At 46.9% G+C, this 27,655-nt stretch overlaps 1 protein-coding gene across 15 annotated transcripts in view; it reads left to right on the top strand.

Moving 5' to 3' along the window:
- Positions 1 to 27,655, top strand: part of MORC2 (MORC family CW-type zinc finger 2) — a 418,351-nt gene that overhangs the window by 99,817 nt on the left and 290,879 nt on the right. For all 15 annotated transcript variants that reach the window (XR_003859131.1, XM_029619027.1, XM_029619026.1 and 12 more), the window contains one exon: positions 10,712 to 10,780. Coding sequence is in view for 14 of the 15 variants with exons in the window: in XM_029619027.1 (XP_029474887.1) it covers positions 10,712 to 10,780 (69 nt within the window). In the remaining variant the exon portion in view is untranslated. The remainder of the gene's footprint in view (positions 1 to 10,711; positions 10,781 to 27,655) is intronic.

Raw genomic sequence — 27,655 nt, forward strand, 5'->3', positions numbered from 1 at the left:
ATTGGTCAGCCCCTGTCACATGGTAGGAGCACAAGATGGCACCGTTAGCCCCTGTGACAAAGGCTATCGGCTCCATGATGAAACCGGCACAGAGGGTGTGAGTGCAGGGGATGGCTCCCGGACCCTCCGCTGGACCACCAGGGAGTTTTGATTAGTCTTGGGAGGGTTCAGGAGGGTGGGGGGTTTGTTTAAATTTTTATTTAGGTGGCCGTATAATTCGGCGAAGATTCGTGTATTCGTGGGGAATTGCGATACATTTCACTTCCCCACGAATACTACGAATAGAGCAATATACGTTGCGGATCGCCAATACGGCAAAAACGAATGCACACCCCTAGTCTACATTAATAGACTCCTGTTACACTGTAAACCGGTGTGATATGTCCGATGAACATCGGTATAGAAAAATAAATAAATCTTACTACTTAGATTTCTGGCATTGGCATACAGGCATTTCAAAGTACGTTTTTTGTGGTATTAACAATCCGTTTTTCAGTTGATAGAGATAATTTGGATTCCCTGTACGTACCCAGATCAGTCCAGACAGTGGGTTGAGCCTCCTGTCCAGCAGATGGAGCCAGAGAAAAATTGAAAAGGAAACCTATATGAGGACAGTACTCACCCTGCGACCCTCAGTATTTCTCTGGCTCCAGATGAACCTGCGGTTCCCTCTCCTTAGTGAAATTTCTTTATTTCCTTCTCTTGTGAAGTTTCCTCCTTGTCTTCTCTGGGTCAAGCAAGTATTATCTAACAAAAACAGATACATGAACAGTGTGTGTTATTTTCACAGGAGACAGTTTCTGTCTCTTAGCTCTTGTGGAGTCCTAGGGGGGATTTTCCCCTTGAGTAATCAGCCTAGGTCTCTTATTCCCGGTGGCCTCTCAATTTTCCTGCCTAGGGGTGATACTGGTGGTCCAGTCACTCCCCCTCTGTGAACTCAGGGATGTGCTATGCCTCAGGTCCAGTTGCAGAGATGTTTTAATTCCTCTGCTGTGACAAACATAAAAGCTATTTAAGAAGCTCCTTTCAAAAGAAAAAAAAAAAAATATATATATATTAGACTTTCAAAGAGGAAAAAGACTATTCTCACGGGTGAGTGCCGACCGGCAGGGAAAGAAGGGGCTCGGAGCTGCCCATTGGCTCCCGAACTTCAGAGCAGACAGGCACAGCTGATTCCCTTGTGGCTTAAATTTTTGCCCGATGCAGAGGTCAGCTTTTTGTATCGCCTGCGGGGAGCCTACCTCACGGCTCTCCCATGACGGCCTCTACTTGGTCTGCTTGCCCAGAGGGGAGGGACCTTCTGTGGCACCTCAAATCGACTCGAGGACGGATCGGGAAGTGTGCGTCCGGGCCGTCCTCCTCGCAAAAAATTGCGGGAACGGCGGCTATCTTGTGCCCGGACCTCGCAACAGACTCTAGCCTCAGGGGGGAGGGGAGCCGGATTTAGTTCATTCGCCGCCTGACTTAAGTCCCATGGGCTTTCCTGGTGCAGGTTCTGACCCTCCCCATGGGGGCCCCTCCCCCTCAGGTGCCCGGCAGAGCGCACCACCCTTTTTCTCCTGAGTTTGTGCTCCTTTTACACAGGTCTTTTTTGGCAAGCCTGGAGGAACAGGGGGACCCCACCCTGGGCCCTCCCCCGGCGAAAATTCCTCGCTTGGTCTGTGGCCAGGGCTCTGGTGCTCCAGACTCGCAGGGTGCTACTAGGATCAGGACAGTGCCCGGGGGACCAGACCCACCTGACCCTCCTCAGTCCGCTCCGCTGCCAGATCCAGATATGGACCCAAATCTGTCGCTTGTAAATCTACCCGTGGAGAGCGATGACACACAGGTCTTGAGATTATTTAAACGTGGAGAGCTTGATCCACTTATTCCCTTTGTTCTGGATGAACTCTGGATCGAGGTTCCTTCGGAAGAACCTACCACTGCCTCCACCTCCTGTACCGTCGACCCGAACCTAGCGGCGCTGAGGGCTCTGCCTTGTACCTTCCCGTTCCATCCTATGCTTATGCAGCTGCTCCTCCGGGAATGGGAGTCCCCCAAGTCTGGGCTCCGAGTGGGCAGGGCGATGAATAAGCTATATCCTCTGCTGAACCAGGCTCTCGAAATGCTTAAGGTCCCCAAGGTTGATGCTTCGGTGTCTGCGGTCACCAAACGCACCACCAATTCCGGTGGTGGGGGCGACAGCCTTAAAGGATCTTCAAGATAGCAAGTTGGAGCTCCATCTCAAGAGAATCTTCGAGGTGCTGGCCTTAAGAGTCTGGGCGACGGTTTGTAGCAGTCTCATGCAGCGGGCAAGCCTCAGGTGGGTTCAACAATTATTCAGCACCCAGAATCTCCCATCTGCAGAGGCCGAACAAGCAGAACGGCTCGAAGGTGCGATTGCGTATGGAGCTGATGCCCTTTATGATCTCCTTCAGGTACAGGCCAGGGCTATGGTCTCCGTGGTCTCTGCCAGACGACTCCTCTGGCTGCGGAACTGGGCGGCGGACTCCTCTTCCAAGTCGCAGTTGGACACTCTCCCCTTCAAGGGTAAGTTGCTTGTTGGGAAGACCTGGAACAGCTTATTAAATCCTTAGGTGACAACAAGGTTCATAAGCTGCCTGAGGACCTCCCTAAACAGTCCAAATCCTTTTTTCCTCTCGTTTCAGGGGTCAGCGCAGGTACAACAAACCGCGGGGGTCCTTCCACGGACTACCCCCACTAGATCGCAGGCATGGTGTCATTCCTTTCGCAGATGTTGACCGTTCCGGGATGGCAACCCCCACGGATCCACCATGAAGTCCTCACAATGAGATGCGGCTGGCCCATTCCTCCGCTCACGCCTTAGGTGGACGTCTGTCCCTTTTTCTCGAGGAATGGTCCAAAATCACTACGGATCAGTGGGTCTTCGATGTGATCGGACGCGGCTACGCGTTAGAATTTGCTCGGGACCTTCCGGACTGCCACCTGATCTCTCTGTGCGGCAGTCGAAAACGACCAGCGGTGTGTCTGACTCTCGACAGGCTCCTGGAGCTGGAGGCCATAGTCCCTGTTCCCCCAAAGGAACAGGGATCCGGCCAGTATTCCATTTACTTTGTCGTCCCCAAAAAGGACGGCTCCTTCCGACCAATTCTGGCCCTCAAGAGAGTCAACCAGGCGCTCAAGGTTCCCCATTTTCGGATGGAGACCCTGAGGGTGGTCATAGCGGCGGTTTGCTCCAGCGAGTTCCTGGCCTCGCTCAATCCCACAAAAGCTTACCTACACATCCCGATTCGCAAGGAACACCAGAGGTTTCTTCACTGCGACATATTGGGCCAGCACTTCCATTTTCAAGCTCTTCTGTTCGGGCTTGCCACTATGCCTCGCACGTTCACCAAGGTGATGGTAGTGGTGGTGGCTTTCCTCCGGCGAGAGGGAGTCCTAGTCCATCCCTACCTGGATGACTGGCTCATCCGTGCGAAGTCTGAGAAGCTCTGTACGACGGCAGTCAGTCGTGTCGGTGCTCTCCTCCCTTGGGTGGATAGTCAACTACTCCAAGAGCAACCTCATGCCCTCTCAAGTTCTAGAATTTCTGGGAGCTCAGTTAGACACTCGCATGTCCAAGTTCTCCCTGCCCGGGTGCTCAAGCTCATGATGCAGGTGCGGCATCTCTTATCTCTCCCGATACCCATGGCCTGGGACTACCTCCAAGTACTGGGCTCTATGGCTTCCACTATAGATCTGGTCCCCTGGAAGTTTGCGCATATGCGTCCTTTGCATAAAGCTTTGTTAGCCCGTTGGAAGCCGGTATTGGAGGTGTTTCGGGCGCCCTTACCACTTCCCGAGTCTACCATCACCAGCATGCGGTGGTGGCTCTCACTTGATCACCTGTTGACGGGCATGCAAGACTGGAAGATTGGGCATCCAAATGGCAGATGAAATTTAATGTGTTTCACATAGGGAAAAATAACCCTTGCTGTAGTTACACGATGTTAGGTTCCATATTAGGAACAACCACCCAGGAAAAAGATCTAGGCATCATAGTGGCTAATACTTTAAAATTATCAGCTCAGTGTGCTGCAGCAGTCAAAAAAGCAAACAATGTTAGGAATTATTAGGAAGGGAATGGTTAATAAAATGGAAAATGTCATAATGTCTCTGTGTTGCTCCATGGTGAGACCACACCTTGAATACTGTGTACAATTCTGGTTGCCGCATCTCAAAAAAGATATAGTTGCGATGGAGCAGGTACAGAGAAGGGTGACCAAAATGATAAAGGGGATGAAACTGCTCCCCTTTGAGGAAAGGCTGGAGGTTAGGGCTGTTCAGCTTGGAGAAGAGACTGATGAGGGGGGATACGATAGAGGTCTTTTAAGGTAATGAGAGGTCTGGAACGAGTAGATATGAACCCGTTATTTACACTTACGGATAATAGAAGGACTAGGGGGCATTCCATGAAATTAGCAAGTAGCAAATTTAAGACTAATCTGAGAGAATTTTTTCACTCGGCGCACAATTAAGCTCTGGAATTTGTTGCCAGAGGATGTGGTTAGTGTAGCTGGGTTCAAAAAAGGTTTGGAGAAGTTCTTGCAGGAAAAGTCCATTAACTGCTATTAGTCAAGTTTACTTAGGGAATAGCCACTGCTATTAATTGCATCAGTAGCATGGGATCTTCTTAATGTTTGGGTAATTGCCAGGTTCTTGTGGCCTGGTTTGGCCTCTGTTTGAAACAGGATGCTGGGCTTGATGGACCCTTGGTCTGACCCAACATGGCAATTTCTTATGTTCTTATGGTAATGCTTGGTATTAAGCGTTGACCATGCCGCTGCACTACATATTTCCAGCGGAGAAACCACCTGACACTCCGCCCAGGATGCCATCTGTGCTCTTGTAGAATGTACTCTCAAGCCTACGGACACTGGGCAACCCTTACAAATATAAGTGGAAGAAATAGCTTTTGAAGCCTTAGCCCCTTTGTTCATCCCCTCCAAAGGTACAAAGATGTGGTCTGAATGTCGAAAGAAATTTGTAACCTTCAGGTAATGCAACTGGGGTCCAGTGTAAATCCAAAAGATGCAGCTCCCTCTCTGGAGGAGACGCCTTAGACCAGTCCAGCAAAGCTGGGAGCTCCACCATCTGATTCAAATGAAAAGAGGAAACCACCTTTGGCAAAAAGGACTGTACCATCTGCAAAGTCACCCTGTCTGACTCCTTTCAGAGAAAAGGATCCCTACAAGGTAAAGCTTGCAGCTCCGAAGTCTGCGTGGATCAACATAAGGCTACCAGAAAAACAGCCTTCTTCATCAGAACCTTCAATAACGCTCCCTTTAAGGGCTCAAAGGGGGCCTCACAGAATACCCAAAGGACCAGATTGAGATTGTAGTTTGGACACAACATCCTAATTGGAGGCCATAAATCCCTGACTCCTCTGAGAAAATGCACCACATCCGGATGGGAAGCTAAGGACCTGCCCTGCCCCTAAGGCAATCCAGGACGGCCACCTGAACTCGGAGCAAATTGTAAGCCAGACCTTTCAACAGCCCTTGGCTGCCAGAAGTCCAGAATGTGCGGAACACTCGCATACAGGGATCCAGATGCTGCTGAAGTCACCAAGTATCAAACACATTCCAGACCCGAATGTAAGCCATAGATATAGGACGTGTAGCCTGGAGCAACATGGAAATGACAATCTCCACATAATCCTTTTAAGCGCAGCCGCCTCTCAAAAGCCAAGCTGCGAGACAAAAGCGATTCTCCCGATTGGAAAATATGGGACCTTGCTGATGCAACCTTGCCAGGCGAACCAATCGGAGAGGACTGTCTATCATGAGACCCATCAGATCTGTGAACCACGGCCGCCACGGCCTTTCTGGTGCCACCAGAACCACCATCCTGGATGCACCTCTATGCGTCGCTATATGTGACAGACCAGAGGCCACATATAGGAGGATCCCCATTGGCCACGGGCAAATTAGAGCATCTAGCCCTTCTGCCCTGACTTCCCTCCTGCGACTGTAAATCCTCGGCACCTTTGCATTGGCTCTCATTGCCATTAGATCCAAATGGGGAACCCCCACCACCTGGCACACAGGCAATCCCAGGCCTCCAGGGATAATTCCCATTCTCCCGGATCTAACTGCTGCCTGCTGAGGATGTCCTTTTGCACATTGTCCACTCCTGCTACGAGAGATGCCGCTCAAGCGAACAACTGTTGAGCCTCCTGAGCCACCACCTGACTTTTCATACCTCCCTGACGATTGATGTAAGCCACCGTTGTCGCATTGTCCGAGAAGATTCTCACCATGCGACCCTTCACCAAGGGCAGAAAGGCCTCCAGGGCTCTGTGTACTGCCATTGTCTCCAGGCGATTGATAACCAGGCCATCTCTGTTGATGACCAGAGCCCTTGCACAAACCGCCCCTGACAAAGCACCCCCCAACCCTTGTGACTGGCGTCTGTTATCACTTCTACCCAATCTGGGGCCTCCCTTCTCCAAACTGGAACAGAGAGCCACCACATGAGACTGATTCTGGATTCTCCCTGAAAAGGCAAGGGTATATGAAACTTCTGACACCGGATTCCATCTGGACAATCGCACCCTCTGCAATGGATGCATGTGAGCAAAGGCCCATGGAACCAAGTCCAATGTGGAAGCGATAGAGCCCAGATCCTGGAGATAATCACAGACCTTTGGCCTCGGCAGCTGGAGCAGACGCTGCACGTGCACGTGCAACTTTCATACTCTGTCCGCATTCAGATAAACCCTGCCTGTCTGAATATCAAATCGCGTTCCCAGATACTCCAAAAGTTGGGTCGGCACCAGATGACTCTTTGCCATGTTTATCACCCAACCCAGAGAATGCAACCAGAATATCACACGCTGAATGGAGCGACTACACTCCTCTTTTCTTTGCTTGGATGAGCCAAATGTCCAGATATGGGTGAACCAAGACCCCCTCCTGCCGTAAGGCCACCATCACTTTTGTGAAAGTGCATGGCGCCGTGGCTAAAACGAAGTGAAGGGCTCGAAACTGAAAATGCTGTCCCAGCAACATGAACCGAAGAAACTTCTGAAGACCTCTTTGAATGGGAATATGGAGGTAGGCCTCTGTCAGGTCAAAAGATGCCAAAAACTCTCCTTGCGAACAGCTGCTATCACTGTGTGGAATGTCTCCATCTGAAAATGTGGAACCCACAAGGATAGATTCACCTTCTGCAAGTCCAGAATGGGCTGAAAGGAGCCGTCCTTCTTGGGAACCACGAAATAAATGGAGTACCTCCCGTTGGCCGAACAGGGTCAGGGGACCGGAACTATGGCATCCAGCAATAGTAACCTTTGTACAGTCCCCTAAACTGCCTCCCATTTGCTTCGAGAGACACAGTGGGACTCTAGGAAGGCCTCCCTGACCGGGCACGAAAATTCTAATGCGTAACCCTCTCTTAGCACCTCCAGCACCCACTGATCCATGGTAATCTTGGCTCATTCCCTGTAAAAGAGGGACAGCCCTGCCCCCTACCAGTTCCATGGGGAAAGGGGTGCATCTGGTATCACTGGGGCGACTTTCCTCCACTGGTTTCCTGACTGGCACAGTCTCTGGCAGACCTGCGGAACCCTCGAAAGGACTACTGCCTGCCTGCCAAGATTCTGCTTTGGTCCTGGCGCAGAGGAATTCTTGCTGGAATGAAACCGCCTCTAATCCTGAAAATGGGACAGAGGCGGGTAACCTTCTTGCCACTTTTTTATCTTCCGGCAGCCTATTTCCTTTGGACTCCCCCAAAGTCTTCATCAACTGATCCAAGTCTTGCCCAAACAAGAGCTTCCCCTTAAAGGAGATTTGGACCATCCATCCACCGACCAATTATTCAACAATAAAAGCCTACGGGCCGCCACTGCAGAAACCATGCTCCTGGCTGCACTATGAAGCAAGTCATAGAGCGCATCCACCACATAAGCCACTGTTCCAGCCATGCAGACTGAATGGCACTAAACGCCCCAGACGAAGTCTGTTTCTGAGCCTTCTGGACCCAGCATGAACAGGCCCTCTGCATCATGCTGTCACGGATTGCCACCTTCAGGCTTAAGCAGAGACTTCAAACATCCGCTTCAACTGCGGTCCTGAACTTTCTTCAGAGCGGCAGCCACCCCCCCCCCCCCCCCCCCCCAACTGGGATCGTCATCTTAGTCACGGCAGACACAGCCGCATCCACCTTTGGGACCCGTAGAAGATCCAGAATCTCTTCATTCAACTAATATAGCTTCGCCTTCATGCGACCAACCTTCAAGCCTCCTTCTGGAAGTCCCACTCCCGCTTTATCAGCTTACGGATCTTCTTAGGTAGTGGGAAAGCGCTAGGGGGCCCACGCAGGCCATCCAGAACTGGGTTCACTCCTTTGCTATCCGATTAATCCAGGGCTCCATTACCCCTAGTTCCTCCAGAACTTGGGGAATGAGGGGCCGTAACTCTTCCTTGAAGAGACGGATTACTCTGGGGTCATCCCCCTCCGTCACAGGGAGCTCTTCCAGATCCAGTTCATCCACATTCCTGTCAGAATCGGTATTTGGGTCCGGATCAGCGGCCACATCCGGGTCCACTAGCAGAATGTCTGCAGCATCCTCCTGCATATCATCGGAGTCCTGTCTCTTCCCCCCCCCCCCAAATCAATTCCTGGGGTCCTTCTCAACCCCCGTGCGGCTGAGACCCAGCCGCCGCAGAAGATCCCACCACCTGCTTCGTGGCCAAGTGACCGGGAACCTTCTTACCAGGACGCTTCCCTCCTGCTCCCTTTCTTGCCAGAAAGGCCTTATGCATGAGGAATGCAAACTCCAGGGAAAAATCCTCCGTATCTGCATGGCCATGATCTGACAAGCTACCTTCAGACTCCCCTCCTCCATGCTGATCCTCTGTAGGTACCAGAGACACGGGAGAGCGGAGCGGAATCACCGGCTTCCCTAAGGCCTACGGATCACTGCTCACATATCTGGTCCCCCTGGAACCCCAGCCGCAGCCCCCAATGAGCTTGAGATCCTCCAGGCTCCCAAAGTGCCAGAGGAAGTGCCAGTGCAAAGGGAGTGGGAATTGAGGCAGCCACAAACCTTGCAGGCTGCTATGCGTGCTTATGGCGGCATTTCCATGCGGCCGCCAAAAGAAAAACTCCTGAGGGGAGAGCGGCCGCACACACAGTTGGGAGGCACCCCTCAAGCAGTCAAGCCATGCTGCCATGCTGTGGTGAACGACGCACAGAAAACCCAGACCCCACTGCTGAAAGTGCCCTGCCGTCGCACTGCCTCTCAACTGAAGCTCCGGCTTTCCTGTTTCTAATCGTTTAGTGCTTTTTTTTTTTTTTTTAACTTAAAGCAAGAGCACTTCCCTTTATAGGGACAACAGCAAGCAGGAGGAGGCTTCTGAGGCCACAAGGGAGCCATTCCCCTGGTTAATCAAGGCCTCTGGCACCAAAGGGCTACAAACAGGTAGAGGTTACCAACCTTCCGGTCACCCAGCTCCACCTGAGGGATGGCCCACGAAGGTGCCTATCACCTCAGGAAGCAAAAAGTAGAATCTGAAATCTTCTCTTTTTTTTTTTTTTTTTTCCCCCTCACTAAAATTTGTCAGACTGCAAGTTTGCACCTCTACCATCTGCTGGAGACAGAGAAATACAGAGGGACTGCAGGTGGCACATTCGATTTATGTAGCAGTGCCTCTGGACTGATCTGGGTATAAACAGGAACCAATTATTCCAACATTTTTCCCCAGGAAACATATTGACGCAGGTGAAACCCTTTGCACTGTTAAGATAGCAAAACAGCTTTAGCCATTCATCTGGGGCAACTACTATTACTACTACTTAGCATTTCTATGTTAATTTGTAAACCGTTGTGATCTTGTGAATTTCACGTGGACCGACTGTTTATAAAATGTCTAGCAGACTGAAGCTGTTACAAAGACCACCCAGCTTTTTGTTTTTTGACCTCAGCAAACTTGGAATTGCTATTGCTACATAGACTTTTTTTCTTTTTTATATTGGATAGCAGAAGCATTTTGATCTGTTATGCCCAAGTATGTCTGACTGGATGAACATGTCAAGGCTCAGTGTTGGCTATGGCAATCTCTATGGCCCACCTGAGATCAGCCACCATGCAAGAGATGTGCCACATTGTGACATGGAGTTCAGTCCCCAGATTCATCTTTGATTAGATTCCCAGCATGAAAGTAGATTTGGTCAATTTGTCCTCCTGAGTCTGTTTGACCTGGAGTACATCTCACCCCCCTTAGGATGCTTTATTATGTTTCCAGGCTGCCTGTTTTTGTGTGTTCCTCCAGACGTCCTCCCCATCTGGAGGGTTTAAAATACTGCTTGTCTTCTGTTACCTGCCTCTCCTTGGAGTTGATTCCTACATGTTTCATTAAGAACTAAGGGGGGCCCCCATGCAATGTGCACATGTAAATCTGCTAGAAGTATTGAAATCTTCATCAGCCAAGCTGAGTCAAACATTGCCCACCTGTGAGGACTTGCATCCCGCTGTCCTCTGAGAACACATGTTACAGGTAAGCAGCTTTTGTGTTTTTTAGCAGTGGAAACTAGTGTTCTCTGAAATGATCATGCTACTCATATTGTCTTGTTCTGCGCATGAGTGTTAAGATTAATGCTGTAATTGTGTGAAATTCCTTACTCTTGGGTTGTTGAATCCTTATTTTTATTTGTTGCTGCTTTGGCTTCTTTTCCATTCTTAAGGGAACTATTGTTTCTTTTGTAGAGCGAAGGGAAGACCTACGTGGGGGATTCATGCTTTGCTTCCTTGATGATGGAGCAGGAATGGATCCAAGTAAGTGACTGCAGAGTATGCTGATGTGTGTAGGCAACAAGAGAGCAGGCCACCCAATCCTTAAAATGCGGAGGTAGATATTCAAACATAGCCAGTTCCCTGTCGTACCGGATCAGTCCAGACTCCTGGGTTTTGCCTCCGCACCAGCAGATGAAGACAGAGCAAAACTTGTCAGGCTCTGCATAAATACCAGGGTGCCACCCACAGCCTGCCAGTATTACTCTGTCTCCAGCAGATGGTGCGGGTGCATGACCCACAGCCTGATTTATTTAAAAAATAATAATAATAATGTTGGGACATAGATTGGTAGTTAGGTTCTGTGGGACTTCTTTCTATCAATTAAGTTTTCTTTTACAAAAAAAAAATAAATCTAGGTAAGGAGAAGGAAGTTTGCCGGTCTGTCCTCCCAGAGGGTTGTCAGGTCCTGAGGGGGCCAGCCCCCCTGGTTGAGTGGACTGCTGAGGCTAAGGGTCGAGGACCCTGCTTACTTTCAGCCCAGCTGGAGTGATACCGGGGAGCCTGGCTCACTCACCCCAACCGGGCCGCTTCAGAACTCTGTGAGGGACAGCTCCGAGGTTAAAAAAAAAAAAAAAAAAAGTGTTCTTGGTTTTTTGCTCCTCACGGCTGCGTCGGAGGGCTCCTCTCCCCTTCCCAAACGGCTACCGAAAATTGCGGGAAAACCCGCCATCTTGGCTCTGCCCCCGCCCCCCCCCCCCCGTGGCACCGATCGCGGCGAACCACAGGAATTCTCCGCCCTCCCTCTCCCCGCAGAGGATGGTTTCGCGGCCTGTTTCACCAACGGGGGCAGCAGGGGGTGGACAGGGGGATGACACAGACACCGATTCTGGGGGTTCCTGCGGATCGTTTTCTTCAGATTTCACTTGGTGACGCATCGGGCTTTTAAGGCGACTGATATATATATATATTGCTGTGCGTAAGCGGAATAGAAAGGGCGTGGTGGGGCCCAGGGGAATCGGGTGGCCATGAGGAAGGAGAGGGTTGAGAAGCTCCGGCTGAAAGGTGGATTGAGAAGATCTGGTTGAAGGACGGGGGAAAGGAAGAGCGAGGAGGATGGGGAAAAAGGAAGAGCGAGGAGGGGGAGGGATGAGTGGCATTGAATCAGGATCGGGGAATGTGCTAGAGAGGTTGAGTCTCTCTACGGACTCAAAATGGTGAGGGTTTTGAACAAGATGCGGGAGGAGATGGGGAGCCAGTGTAGGTTTTTAAGGATGGGGGTAATATGATCAGATTTGCGTGTGTTATTAATGATCCTTGCTGTGGCATTTTGCAGTATCTGGAGGGGTCTGATGGTGGAGGAAGGAAGGCCAAGATACAGGGAATTGCAGTAATCTAGCTTAGATGTTAATGTGGCATGAATAACAGTTTTGAGGTCGTGGGTGTGGAGAAGTGGCTTGAGCTTTTTTAGGACCATGAGCTTGTAAAAACCTCCCTTAATAACAGAGGTGATGTGGTTTTTGAGGTTCAGATGTGGGTCGATTAGGATGCCTAAATTCCATACAGATGGTTGCGAGAGGAGGGATGTGGTCAGAGGGTCTGTGGGTGTGGCCAGCTTAACGGTTTGGTGGCTATGTATAAGGAGTAGTTCAGTTTTAGCAGAGTTGAGGGCAAGTTGCATAGATGTGAGTAAGGTGTTGATAGAGGAAAGGCATTTCTCCTAGAAGCTTAGAGTGGTAGCAAGTGAATCGCGGATGGGGATGACGATTTGGACGTCATCTGCGTAGATATAGAATTTGAGTCCAAGGTCCGTTAAATGACAGAGGAGGAGGAGGTATATGTTAAATAGTGTAGAGGAAAGGGAAGAGCCCTGGGGTACACCATGGGAGAGGGTGAAGTGTGAGGATTCTGAGGAGCCAAGTTTAACAGAGAAGCATCTGTTAGGATTTGAACCATAGAAGTGCAGTGCCAGAAATGCCGATGTCGGTTAAGCGGGCAATGAGGAGGTCGTGGCTTATGGTGTCGAAGGCGGCGGAGATGTCGAGGAAAGCAATAAGGAAGTTATGACCTTGGTCGAGGCCGGTGAGGAGAAGGTCTGTGAGGGATAGGAGAGTTTCGGTGCTCAAGTTTTTGCGAAAACCGAACTCTGCTGTGTGGAGTATGTTGTGGTCCTCAAGGAATGTCATGAGCTGTGTGTTACCTACCTTCTCCATGATTTTTGAGATGAAAGGGAGATTGGAGATGGGTCGGTAGTTGGTTGGGTCTTTGGGGTCTAGGGAGGGCTTCTTGAGCAGGGGTTTGACTATCGCATGTTTAAGAGGGTCAGGGATGGAACCTGTGGAAAGGGAGCAGTTGATTAGGTCAACTAGCGGTGACGCAATGGTATTGGGGATGGAGATGAGATTTTTAGGGGGTATAGTGTCAGAAGGATGAGATGCGGGCTTGGATTTTTTAATGATAGCCTCAATTTCCTTAGGTGTGGTAAGTTCTATGGAGTCGAGAGGGGAGGGATTATGGTGGGTTGTAGGGAGGTGGGGAGTTAGGGAGGTTGTGGGGGGGAATAGGAGGAGTATGTTGGCTATTTTATTGTGGAAGAAACGAGCAAGTTCTTCGCATTTTGTGCTGGTGTCTTCTTCAATAGTGTTAGGGGAAAGTGGGTTGGTGAGGGTTGCTACATAGGAGAAAAGGGCTTTGGGGTTGAAGGTGTATTGGTGGATTTTGGAGGAGTAGTAATCACGTTTGGTATTTTGTATGGCTTGGCGGTGTGCGTATAGGAGAGATTTATAGGAGATGGAGCGCTGAGGGGTGGGGTCTTTATGCCATGCTCTTTCTTTGAGTCTGAGGTCATGTTTCAGGTTCACTAATTCTGAAACTCTTCTTGGCTGAGTTTCCATTCACCTGAATCCAGAAGGTTTCAGCTGAGGAAACTGGCTTGAAGGTTTTCTTGACTTACAATATGTATTGCTGAAATCAGTTGTAGATTTATTTCTGCCCAAGAAAATAGGAGGTTTGTCTATTTGGATATTCCCTGATTTCTTGTGATTCTCCGTTTGTTCACATGTACTACTGCTGTTTTGTCGCAAAGAATTCTCACAGCTTTTCTCTTTTTAATAGTGGAAGAAAGTAATAGATTACTAACCTTATTCCTCTGGTTTCCATTCTGTTTGATCATATGGCATCAGTTTGGTACTATTTGTCTTTGAGAAGGAGTTCACCATTCTGTTAAATTCGCATCTGTGGATCTCCAAGGACAGCAGGATGGTAGTCCTCACACATGGGTGACATCAGATGGAGCCCCAATGTGGGAAACTTATGTCAAAGTTTCTAGAACTTTGACTAGGCACACTGAGCATGCCCAGTATGCCCTATATCACAAGTCCACGTGGGGGGTCTCTCCAATCTTGTAACATAGAATTATAATTAAATAAAAATAAGAGAAACCCAACTCTGCGGGATGGCATGCGGGTTTTGTGAGAACTGAAATCCTGCTGTCCTTAGAAAACACCTGTTAGAGGTGATCAACTCTGCTTTCTTCAAGGACAAGCAGGATGGTAGGCCTGAAGTAGTCTGTTTTTGTGCTTTTAAAATTGCAGATTCTAATCCTTTCTCAGGTTTCTGTAACACGCACAATGCCTGGTGAAGAAATCTGAAAAACTTCAGTGTAACTTCACTGGTGCTAGGAAAGCTTTTATTCTCACAGGACAAGCAGGATGGTAGTCCTCACATATGGGTGACATCATCAGGATGGAGCCCAATCACGGAACACTTTTGTCAAAGTTTTCAGAACTTTGACTGGCACCTACTGGGCATGCCCAGGATAGCATCAACCCTGCAACCAGCAGGTGTTCCCCTTCAGTCTTCTTTTTTCTGCGCAGCAGTAGCCACGCGGGTTAAGGAGCTCTTCAGAGATTCCTGACAGGAATTTTCCTCATGGAACTTTGTTAAAAAATTTTACTCCACAGAGGTCCCCTTATCGATTTCTTTGCTCCGCGGTTGAACGGTAAGTTTTTTGCCCGTTTGCGGTCGATTCCTGTCAAGTTTTTCCCTCGCGGCCTACCGGCCATCGACCGAACCGTGACTAAATTTTGTCGAAGCCGTGGCGTCGGGTTGCTGTCTGTGCCCCGACTGCACTCGAACAATGTCCATTACTGACCCTCACACGGTCTGTGTGATGTGCTTGGGGTCTGGCCACGATGTCCTTACTTGCACCAAATGTGCCCAAATGACACCAAAGGGTCGCAAGGCTCGGCTCGATAAGATGGGTCTTCTCTTTCGGCCAAAAACCCCGACGCCATCGATAGCTTCGATGTCGTCTGAACCAGTGCCGTCTACGTGGTGCCAGCACCGGGAATCCGCTGCTATCCGACTGGCCTTGACGACTCTGTGGGTGTCTACCCCCCTCTGTTCCAAAAACACCAGGGTGAACATCGAGAAAAACATAGACACCGTCATTGTGAAGCTCAGGCCATTGATACCGGTAAACCCTCGACATCGATGTCCTCTGAGCCTCCGACAAAGAAGCCCCATACAGAAAAGGCTTTGTCCTCTTCTGTCTCTGGATCACCGAGGCGTTCCCCACCTGGACAGGTGCTGGGATCCGCGATTCCACCTTCACCAGTGGACCCTCCGGCTACGCCAGTGCTATCTCCCACTCCAGAACCGGGTATTCATGCCCCAGGTTTCCGTGAGGAATTGGATCGGATGATCCAAGAAGCCATCAGCAAAGCACTCCAGGGCTTCCAACTTCCATCGATTCCGGTACCGGTTCCTCCTCCGGCACCGACCAGATACCCATGGTACTTGCACAGCTATTGGCTAGAATGGACAAGTTAATCGGTGCCCTTCCACCAGTGGATCCGAGGAAACAGAGGGACCAGACTCCTTTCTCGCCAATTCCCTTGTCATCTGAGGAAGATGAAGAAACACCGCTCTTCATTCCACCATCGGGAGTGCCGCCACTGATACATCCATCAATGTCACAGATTCCATCGATGCCCTTGATGCCTCCATCGATTCCTTCGATTCCTCCTTCGGGACAATCTATGTGCCCAGGCCAGGGCCTTCAGGAATAACTCCGTTACTTCCTTCTGAAGAACATTTGGGATCTGGTGATGACCCTTATAATCCTTGGACCGACGATTCAACCCAGGATTCTGATGATCTACCTTCACAGCCTCCCCTTCTGATGAAAGGAAGCATTCTTCTCCAGAGGACCTGTCCTTTATTAATTTTGTAAAGGAGGTGTCTGAAATGGTCCCATTCCAGCTTCAGACAGAAGAGGACTCTAGACATCAGATGCTAGAGCTTCTACAATTTCTCGATGCTCCAAAGGAAATCATGTCCATCCCTATTCATGACATCCTTTTGGACCTTTTGAAGAGAAACTGGGAGCACCCTGGCTCGGTGGCACCTGTTAACCGAAAAGCAGATGCCACCTACCTAGTTCAATCAGCCCCTGGCTTCCAAAGAACTCAGTTGGATCATCACTCGGTGATTGTAGTGTCAGCCCAAAAGAGGGCCAGATGCTCCAAACCTCACTCATCTATTCCCCCAGGGAAAGATCAGAAGTTCCTGGATGCATTTGGAAGATGGGTATTCCATGGATCAATGCTCATTTCTCGCATTGCATCCTACCAACTCTACATGACCCAATACAATAGGGCCTTGTTCACGAAGATTCAAGATTTTGCTGAAGCCTTACCTCTGCAGTTCCAGGACCAACTTCATGCCCTAGCACAAAAGGGCTTAGATGCTGGCAAGCATGAAGTATGATCAGCGTATGACATCTTTGACACCGCTTCTAGGGTGTCGGCAGCCAGTATCAGTGCAAGGAGATGGGCCTGGCTGAAATCTTCAGACCTCAGACCAGAGGTACAAGACAGATTGGCTGACTTGCTCTGCGCGGGGGATAATCTTTTCTGTGAAAAGATTCAAGAAGCAGTGGCGCAGCTCAAGGACCACCAAGAGACTCTGCGCCAGCTCTCCTTACTGCCCTCTGATCCCTCCTCTTCATCCGAAAGATCCTTTAAGAGGGATTCCAAGAGGCAATTCTACCGGCAGAGAAGATACTATCCCCCAGCGTCCAGGGGTCGGCCTGCTAAGCCTTACCAAAAAGGCCAACCTAGGCAGCCTAGAGGGCAGAAGTCACAGCCAGCCCCTCAACCAGGTCCAGCGACAGGTTTTTGACTCCCTTCTAGAGAGCAGTACACAGCTTCCACTCCCGACTATTCCGGTCGGTGGCCAGTTGTGCCACTTCTCCAGCCTATGGCACAAAGTCACCACAGATCAGTGGGTACTGGCAATAGTATCCCAAGGTTACCACCTCAACTTTCTCTCTGTCCCACCAGATTCCCTGCCTCGGCTGATGTGGGGAACATCCGACCATTCACCACTCTTGGAGCAGGAGGTCTCCCTCCTCCTCCAGTCCCAAGCAATAGAACCAGTGCTCCTCTCAGAACAGGGGCAAGGGTTCTATTCCAGGTATTTCCTGATACCAAAAAAGTCAGGTGGGGTGCGCCCAGTATTGGATCTTCACACTCTAAACAAATACCTACAAAGAGAAAAGTTCAAAGTTGGTTTCTCTACTTCCCCTTCTTCAAAGGGGAGACTGGCTCTGCTCTCTAGACCTTCAGGACGCCTACATGCACATTTCAATCACTCCATCACATCACAGATTTCTGCGATTCCTAGTAGGCCCAAAACACTTCCAATATCGGCCTAGCATCTGCCCCACGCGTCTTAAGTGCCTCGTGGTGGTAGCGGCCTACCTCAGGAATAAGAGTGTCCATGTCTACCCCTATCTGGATGATTGGTTGATTAGGGCTCCCTCTCGGCAAGGTGCACTGACGTCCCTTTGCCTCACTTTACATTCCCTCATCTCCCTAGGCTTCCTCATAAACTATTCAAAATCCAGGCTAGTTCCTTTGCAAAATCTATCGTTCATAGGGGCTGACTTGTACACTCTAAAAGTGAAAGCTTTCCTACCTCAGGATCGAGCTCTCACTCTCGCTTCTCTGGCCGTTCGACTGCAGTCTCGACAACATTCAACTGCATGTCATTTCCTGATAGTATTGGGTCATATGGCCTCCATATGGCCTCACAATGAGAGTCATGCAGTGGATTCTAAGATCGCAGTAGACTCAGTTCTCCACAATCCGCCCACCAATCTATCGCTAGCTTGGTGGGCAAACCAATCCAGTCTGGTACAAGGCCTCCCATTTCTGATTCCAGAACCTCAAATAACCTTGACAACAGATGCCTCCAACCTCGGCTTGGGAGCACATGTTGGAAATCTGCAAACTTAGGGCATCTGGTCTCCAGAGGAAGCCAAACACCAGATAAAATTTCCTGGAGCTTCGTGCAATCAGATATGCTCTCAGGGCTTTTCAGGATCATCTCTCTAACCAGGTCATCCTGATTCAAACCGACAACCAGGTGGCCATGTGGTACATCAACAAGCAAGGGGGAATGGGCTCCAACCTCCTGTGTTAGGAAGCTGTACAGATATGGGCGGAGGCCCTTTCCTACTCGATGTACCTCAGGGCCACCTACTTGCCAGGAGTGGACAGTGTATTGGCGGACAAGCTGAATCGCACTTTTCAACCGCATGAGTGGTCCCTCAACCCCACTGTAGCGGACTCAATATTCCAACGTTTGGGTTACCCTCACAAAGACCTCTTGGAACTTCTGCTCTCTCACTCGCAGCCAATACTGCCAGCCCAGGGATGCTTTCTCCCTCTCGTGGGCCAGACTCTCGTGAAGTTGTGAAGGGACCAGGGGTCTAATGATTCTCATAGCCCCTCATTGGCCACGCCAGGTCTGGTTTCCAATTCTCCACGACCTATCGGTACACTGGCACATTCCTCTAGGGAAAGACCCACTTCTGATTGCTCATAACAACGGCTGCCTTAGTCACCCCAACCTCCAGGCGCTCTCCCTGACTGCCTGGATGTTGACAGGTTAATACTTCAACCTCTTAGCCTTTCAGAGCTGGTTTCCTGTGTCCTAGTGGCTTCACGAAAGCCTTCCACAAGGCAGTCTTATCGTTATAAATGGAACAGGTTTATGGGATGGTGTACTTCCATGTCCATCGATCCCTTCATTTATCCCACACCAAAGTTTCTGGACTATCTCTGGCACCTGTCAAGAGTCAGGCCTCAAAACTTTGTCTATCAGGGTACATGTCAGTGCGGTAGCTGCCTTCCATAAAGGTGTGGTGAATGTGCCCATTTCAGTACAACCCCTTGTCACACGCTTTTTGAACGGCTTGCTTCACCTTAAACCTCCACTGCGCCCTCCAGCCTCTTCTTGGGACCTCAACATGGTTTTGGGAAGGCTCATGAAACCACCATTTGAGCCTCTCCAATCCTGTTATCTCCGCTATCTCACTTGGAAAGTGATTTTTGTTTGGCGATCTTAACTCTGCGAGCAGATGTGAACATAAGAATATGCCATACTGGGTCAGACCAAGGGTCCATCAAGCCCAGCATCCTGTTTCCAACAGTGGCCAATCCAGGCCATAAGAACCTGGCAAGTACCCAAAAACTAAGTCTATTCCATGTTACCGTTGCTAATAATAGCGGTGGTTATTATATAAGTCAACTCAATTAATAGCAGGTAATGGACTTCTCGTCCAAGAACTTATCCAATACATTTTTAAACACAGCTATACTAACTGCACTAACCACATCCTCTGGCAACAAATTCCAGAGTTTAATTGTGCGTTGAGTGAAGAAGAACTTTCTCCGATTAGTTTTAAATGTGCCACATGCTAACTTCATGGAGTGGCCCCCTAGTTTTTCTATTATCCAAAAGAGTAAAAAACCGATTCACATCTACCCGTTCTAGACCTCTCATGATTTTAAACACCTCTATCATATCCCCCCTCAGCCATCTCTTCTCCAAGCTGAAAAGTCCTAACCTCTTTAGTCTTTCCTCATAGGGGAGCTGTTCCATTCCCCTTATCATTTTGGTAGCCCTTCTCTTTACCTTCTCCATCGCAGTTATATCTTTTTTGAGATGCGGCGACCAGAATTGTACACAATATTCAAGGTGCGGTCTCACCATGGAACGATACAGAGGCATTATGACATTTTCTGTTTTATTCACCATTCCCTTTCTAATAGTTCCCAACATTCTATTTGCTTTTTTGACTGCCACAGCACATTGAACAGACGATTTCAATGTGTTATCCCCTGTGACGCCTAGATCTCTTTCTCGGGTAGTAGCACCTAATATGGAACCTAACATTGTGTAACTATAGCATGGGTTATTTTTCCCTATATGCATCACCTTGCACTTGTCCACATTAAATTTCATCTGCCATTTAGATGCCCAATTTTCCAGCCTCAGAAGGTCTTCCTGCAATTTATCACAATCTGCTTGTGATTTAAGTACTCTGAACAATTTTGTATCATCTGCAAATTTGATTACCTCACTCGTCGTATTTCTTTCCAGATCATTTATAAATATATTGAAAAGTAAGGGTCCCAGTACAGATCCCTGAGGCACTCCACTGCCCACTCCCTTCCACTGAGAAAATTGTCCATTTAATCCTACTCTCTGTTTCCTGTTTTTTAGTCTATTTGTAATCCACGAAAGGACATCGCCACCTATCCTATGACTTTTTACTTTTCCTAGAAGCCTCTCATGAGGAACTTTGTCAAATGCCTTCTGAAAATCCAAGTACACTACATCTATCGGTTCACCTTTATCCACATGTTTATTAACTCCTTCAAAAAAGTGAAGCAGATTTGTGAGGCAAGACTTGGCTTGGGTAAAGCCATGCTGACTTTGTTCCATTAAACCATGTCTTTCTATATGTTCTGTGATTTTGATGTTTAGAACAATTTCCACTATTTTTCCTGGCACTGAAGTCAAACTAACCGGTCTGTAATTTCCTGGATCTCCCCTGGAGCTCTTTTTTAATATGGGGGTTACATTAGCTATCCTCCAGTCTTCAGGTTCAATGGATGATTTTAATGATAGGTTACAAATTTTTACTAATAGGTCTGAAATTTCATTTTTTAGTTCCTAAAGAACTCTGGGGTGTATACCATCCGGTCCAGGTGATTTACTACTCTTCAGTTTATCAATCAGGTCTACCACATCTTCTAGGTTCACCGTGATTTGGTTCAGTCCATTTGAATCATTACCCATGAAAACCTACTCCAGTACGGGTACCTCCCCAACATCCTCTTCAGTAAACACCGAAGAAAAGAAATCATTTAATCTTTCCGCGATGGCCTTATCTTCTCTAAGTGCCCCTTTAACCCCTCGATCATCTAACGGTCCAATTGACTCCCTCACAGGCTTTCTGCTTCGGATATATTTAAAAAAGTTTTTACTGTGAGTTTTTGCCTCTACGGCCAATTTCTTTTCAAATTCTCTCTTAGCCTGTCTTATCAATGTCTTACATTTAACTTGCCAATGTTTATGCATTATCCTATTTTCTTCTGTTGGATCCTTCTTCCAATTTTTGAATGGAGATCTTTTGGTTAAAATAGCTTCTTTCACCTCCCCTTTTAACCATGCCGGTAATCGTTTTGCCTGCTTTCCACCTTTCTTAATGTGTGGAATACATCTCGATTGTGCTTCTAGAATGGTATTTTTTAACAATGACCACGCCTCTTGGACATTTTTTACTTTTGTAGCTGCTCCTTTCAGTTTTTTTCTAACTATTTTTCTCATTTTATCAGTTTCCCTTTTGAAAGTTTAGCACGACAGCCGTGGATTTGCTTACTGTCCCCCTTCCAGTCATTAATTCAAATTTGATATATAATGTAAGCCGCAAAATGATGGTATAGTGTTATCAGAAAATAACTGTAAAGTGCATAATATAATTTAATTTAATTTGACTATAGAGATAAGACCTCAGTATTGGCAAGAGATCTGAATTAACAGAAACTTCTAGAGGCCAATTGGTCCAATCATCGGTCTTATAATCTCTGTTTTTAATTTAATATATTTATTTAAAATTGCTTTTATTATGACTTGTGCACTCTTATTTTTTATTTTATTAAATTTTTATAAAATTAATGTCTATTGACACCAGTCAAGCAACATTGTGATTCTGCATCAATTAGATGTTTCAAATTTGTATCAAAGTTTGACTGAATTCACTTTGATTTTTGGGAAACTATTAAGCTCTGTATCCCAAATATTGATGAAATTGATGTTGATCATACGTTATTAAAGTCTTATATATTATGTAGCCTCTTGTCTGAAAAGCTATTTGTATTGACAAACACGTCTCCTAGAGGAAAACATCGTGTTGCTGTTCAGCAAGTTGATGACATTGATGAAACCAAGTAACTAAACTTTCACTCAGCCAGACAATTGGCTGTATTATGCTGGTGAATTCAATTATCTCATAGGTAACAATGTTGATGTTCAAACAACTTGATAACAATCAGTAGACCACTCGATGATTTTATGTAAATAACCACAATGTTCACTAATGAAACTGTTTCAAACTGGTTCAATGGCTTAATGCCACAAAATTTGGTGCGAAATTTACTGCAACCATGTAAATGATGCGACTTGAGCGATGAAATTTCAGTCTTACAATTGATTTGCGGGACGGACGGTATGATTCACTCCGTCTCTCATGAAATTTTGTGTTCCCACAATATTTAAAGACGGCAGAGTACTTATCTTGAATTAGGTGAATTTGATGAACGCAGACGCTTGCAGATTATTCATTCACATTGTTCTGCCGTGACTGAGACCCAGAGGGTCTAACAACCGCCGCCGACGCAGCCGGCGTTTCGCAAAAAACGCTGCTTCAGGGCGGACTCTAAAGTTAAGCAACAAATGATTAAAAGTTATTTACCTTTTCTTTAGAAAGCAAATGTTGCATACAAACAAATTTAAAGTCACTTACGATTGGTAGAGAAAAACTCCTTCTACTGTGGTCGGGTTCAGACTGAAATTATTTTCAAAAATGGCCGCGCTAGATTTAAGCTGTTGATTGGCTTAAAAAATCACCAATAGGTGTTCTCGAATGCAAGCTGCCAACGTGCTGACGTTGTGCTATGCTATCAATGCCATACATATTGTTGCAATGTAACACTTACTGCTTGTCAATAAAGATCTTGAATGTTGTGCTCAATGCACTCCGTCATATATTGACTTCTTTGTTGTGAATGAAAAAATGAAATGTTTAATAATGATTTGACAGTTAAAAATGATTCAATGAACAGAGGCTATCCCAACAAATGCATTAAAACAGGATTCAAACGTGCACTGTATTATGATCGAGATGCGCTACTTACACCACAATCAAAATCTCAAGATGAGAACATGATCACGTGTGTAACTCAATACTCACCTTGGTCACGCAAAATTATACAAGCTATGCGTCATCATTGGTTCTTGATTAAAATGATACCCGGCATGCAAAATATGGAATTTCGAGCAGCGTATTCAAGATCACAAAATTTGAGGGAAATTCTAAGTCCGTCCACGTTGAAAGACATTGAACATTCTCAAACAATAGATGGTACAATACCATTGGGCCATTTCAAATGTGGACACTGCAAAATTTGCGATCAAACATTAGAAATGAAGGAGTACATTTGTACACGTACACATTTGTACACGTACAAAAAACGAGAGAGATGTGGATTTGTACACGTACACATTTGTACACGTACAAAAAACGAGAGAGATGTGGATCAACAGTGGACCAATCTAAAAGGAGCAATCACCAAGGCAACTAATCTATATGTTAGAAAAGTAAAGAAAAGCAAAAGAAAAAAGAAACCTATCTGGTTCTCAAAGGAGGTGGCTGACAAAATAAAGGCTAAAAGAACAGCGTTCAAGAAATATAAAAGATCCCAAAAGGAGGAACACAAAGAAGAATATCTGGTAGAACTGAGGGAGACGAAGAAATTAATCAAGATGGCAAAAAGTCAAGCGGAAGAGAGGATTGCCAAAGAGGTAAAGAGTGGTAACAAAACATTTTTCAGATACATCAGTGAAAAGAGAAAAGTTCAAAGTGGTATAGTGAAATTGAAAGGTGGAAAGGATCAATGTGTGGAGAGAGACGAAGAAATGGCAGAAATATTAAATGAATACTTCAGTTCTGTGTTCACTAAAGAGGACCCTGGAGAAGGACCGACACTAGTTAACAAGAAACTGGAGGGGAATGGAGTAGATGTAACTCCATTCACAGTAGAAAATGTATGGGAAGAGCTGGTGAAACTGAAAGTGGACAAAGCCATGGGGCCTGATGAAGTTCATCCCAGAATACTGAGGGAGCTCAGAGATGTGCTGGCGGGTCCGCTGTGTGACCTATTCAATAGATCCCTAGAAACGGGAGTGGTGCCGAATGATTGGAGGAGAGCGGTGGTGGTCCCGCTTCACAAGAGTGGGAACAGAGAAGAGGCTGGTAACTACAGACCGGTTAGCCTTACTTCGGTGGTGGGAAAAGTAATGGAGTCACTGTTGAAAGAGAGAATAGTGAACTATCTACAGTCGGGAGAATTGCTGGACCAGAGGCAGCATGGATTCACCATTGGAAGATCCTGTCAGACAAATCTGATTGACTTTTTTGACTGGGTAACCAAGGAATTGGATCGAGGAAGAGCACTCGATGTCATCTACTTGGATTTCAGCAAAGCTTTTGACACTGTCCCGCACAGGAGACTGGTGAATAAAATGAAAAGCTTAGGAGTGAGTGCCGAGGTGGTGGCCTGGATTGCAAACTGGTTGACGGACAGAAGACAATGTGTGATGGTAAATGGAACTCTCTCTGAAGAGAGAGCGGTTTTAAGCGGTGTACCGCAGGGATCGGTGTTGGGACCGGTCCTTTTCAATATCTTTGTGAGCGACATTGCGGAAGGGATAGAAGGTAAGGTATGTCTTTTTGCGGATGACACTAAGATCTGCAACAGAGTGGACTCGCCGGAAGGAGTGGAGAGAATGAGACGGGATTTAAGGAAGATGGAAGAGTGGTCGAAGACATGGCAGCTGACATTCAATGCCAAGAAGTGCAAAGTCATGCATATGGGGAATGGAAATCCGAATGAACTGTATTCGATGGGGGGAGAAAGGCTGATGTGCACGGAGCAGGAGAGAGACCTTGGGGTGATGGTGTCTAATGATCTGAAGTCGGCGAAACAATGTGACAAGGCGATAGCTAAAGCCAGAAGAATGCTGGGCTGCATAGAGAGAGGAATATCGAGTAAGAAAAGGGAAGTGATTATCCCCTTGTACAGGTCCTTGGTGAGACCTCACCTGGAGTATTGTGTTCAGTTCTGGAGACCGTATCTCCGAAGAGACAGAGACAAGATGGAGGCGGTCCAGAGAAGGGTGACCAAAAAGGTGGAAGGTCTTCATCAAATGACTTATGAGGAGAGATTGAAGAATCTAAATATGTACACCCTGGAGGAAAGGAGGAGCAGAGGTGATATGATACAGACTTTCAGATACTTGAAAGGTTTTAATGATCCAAAGACAACGACAAACCTTTTCCATAGGAAAAAAATCAGCAGAACCAGGGGTCACGATTTGAAGCTCCAGGGAGGAAGATTCAGAACCAATGTCAGGAAGTATTTCTTCACGGAGAGGGTGGTGGATGCCTGGAATGCCCTTCCAGAGGAAGTGGTGAAGACCAGAACTGTGAAGGACTTCAAAGGGGCGTGGGATAAACACTGTGGATCCATAAAATCAAGAGGCCGTCAATAAAGAGTGGGTGGCTAGCCAGAATGACGGCTACTGCCTGGAGACAATACCCTTATTCAATAAACATACACATGGTTACTGTGACTCCAACATCGCTCTAAGCTACAACAGCAAGAGGAAATGTGGAAAAAAGGATTTGCACTCACAAAGTGGGGAGTAGCTGGCTTGTTACGGCGGTTACTACCCCAAACCAAATAAGCCTGATACTTCACTTTCAATGCATATCCAGCATAGCTCTCTGCTTCAACGGCAGGGGAGAAGAAAACCTGATACTTCACGCATATCCAGCATAGCTCCCTGCTTCAACAGCAGGGGAGAAGAAAAACTGATACTTCACGCATATCCAGCATAGCTCTCTGCTTCAACGGCAGGGGAGAAGAAAAACTGATACTTCACGCATATCCAGCATAGCTCTCTGCTTCAACGGCAGGGGAGAAGAAAAACTGATACTTCACGCATATCCAGCATAGCTCTCTGCTTCAACAGCAGGGGAGAAGAAAAAAGGATTCACACTCACAAAGCGGGGAGTAGCTGGCTTGTTACGGCGGTTACTACCCCAAACCAAATAAGCCTGATACTTCACTTTCAATGCATATCCTGCTTCAACGGCAGGGGAGAAGAAAAACTGATACTACAAGCATATCCAGCATAGCTCCCTGCTTCAACAGCAGGGGAGAAGAAAACAACCAATAAGGGCTGAATAACACAGTCTGGGTAAAACAAATAAGCATGGGTGTAGCTTGCTTATTGCGGCGGTTACTTCCCCTACTACCCATAACTAATCAAGCTTGATATTTCACTTGGTTGCAGCTCCATCACTGCTCTCTACATTAATGGTGGGGGTGGAAGGGAAATAGAACCAAAGAGCTAAGAGAAACAGATAAGTATGAGAAAAAAATGTGAAGCTTGCTGGGCAGACTGGATGGGCCGTTTGGTCTTCTTCTGCCGTCATTTCTATGTTTCTATGTTTCTATGTTTCTATAATATAGATACAAAATGTACAATTTCACCACATGTCAGACAGACCACGTAATATACATCATAAAATGTCCATGTAATAAAATTTACGTGGGACAGACAACGAGATCATTCAAATTAAGGATAGGTGAACACAAAAGCTGTCTGAAGAATAAAAAAACATCTGCTCCAATAGTGATGCATTGCATGCAGGAAAATCATGACATTAAAGAGCTGAGATGGTTTGTATTAGAACATATTAAACGTGACATAAGGGGAGGTGACAGAGAGAGATTACTGTACAAAAAAGAGCAAGAATGGATTTTCAAATTAAGATCTGAGGAACCTGATGGTTTGAATTCCAAAATAGAATGGAATAGTCTTATTCATTGAATCATTTTTAATTGTCAAATCATTATTAAACATTTCATTTTTTCATTCACAACAAAGAAGTCAATATATGACGGAGTGCATTGAGCACAACATTCAAGATCTTTATTGACAAGCAGTAAGTGTTACATTGCAACAATATGTATGGCATTGATAGCATAGCACAACGTCAGCACGTTGGCAGCTTGCATTCGAGAACACCTATTGGTGATTTTTTAAGCCAATCAACAGCTTAAATCTAGCGCGGCCATTTTTGAAAATAATTTCAGTCTGAACCCGACCACAGTAGAAGGAGTTTTTCTCTACCAATCGTAAGTGACTTTAAATTTGTTTGTATGCAACATTTGCTTTCTAAACAAAAGGTAAATAACTTTTAATCATTTGTTGCTTAACTTTAGAGTCCGCCCTGAAGCAGCGTTTTTTGCGAAACGCCGGCCGCGTCGGCAGCGGTTGTTAGACCCTCTGGGTCTCAGTCACGGCAGAACAATGTGAATGAATAATCTGCAAGCGTCTGCGTTCATCAAATTCACCTAATTCAAGATAAGTGCTCTGCCGTCTTTAAATATTGTCGGAACACAAAATTTCATGAGAGACGGAGTGAATCATACCGTCCGTCCCGCAAATCAATTGTAAGACTGAAATTTCATCGCTCAAGTCGCATCATTTACATGGTTGCAGTAAATTTCGCACCAAATTTTGTGGCATTAAGCCATTGAACCAGTTTGAAACAGTTTCATTAGTGAACATTGTGGTTATTTACATAAAATCATCGCGTGGTCTACTGATTGTTATCAAGTTGTTTGAACATCAACATTGTTACCTATGAGATAATTGAATTCACCAGCATAATACAGCCAATTGTCTGGCTGAGTGAAAGTTTAGTTA

This window comes from Rhinatrema bivittatum, chromosome 11 (assembly GCF_901001135.1).
Source record: "Rhinatrema bivittatum chromosome 11, aRhiBiv1.1, whole genome shotgun sequence".
Classification (NCBI taxonomy): domain Eukaryota; kingdom Metazoa; phylum Chordata; class Amphibia; order Gymnophiona; family Rhinatrematidae; genus Rhinatrema; species Rhinatrema bivittatum.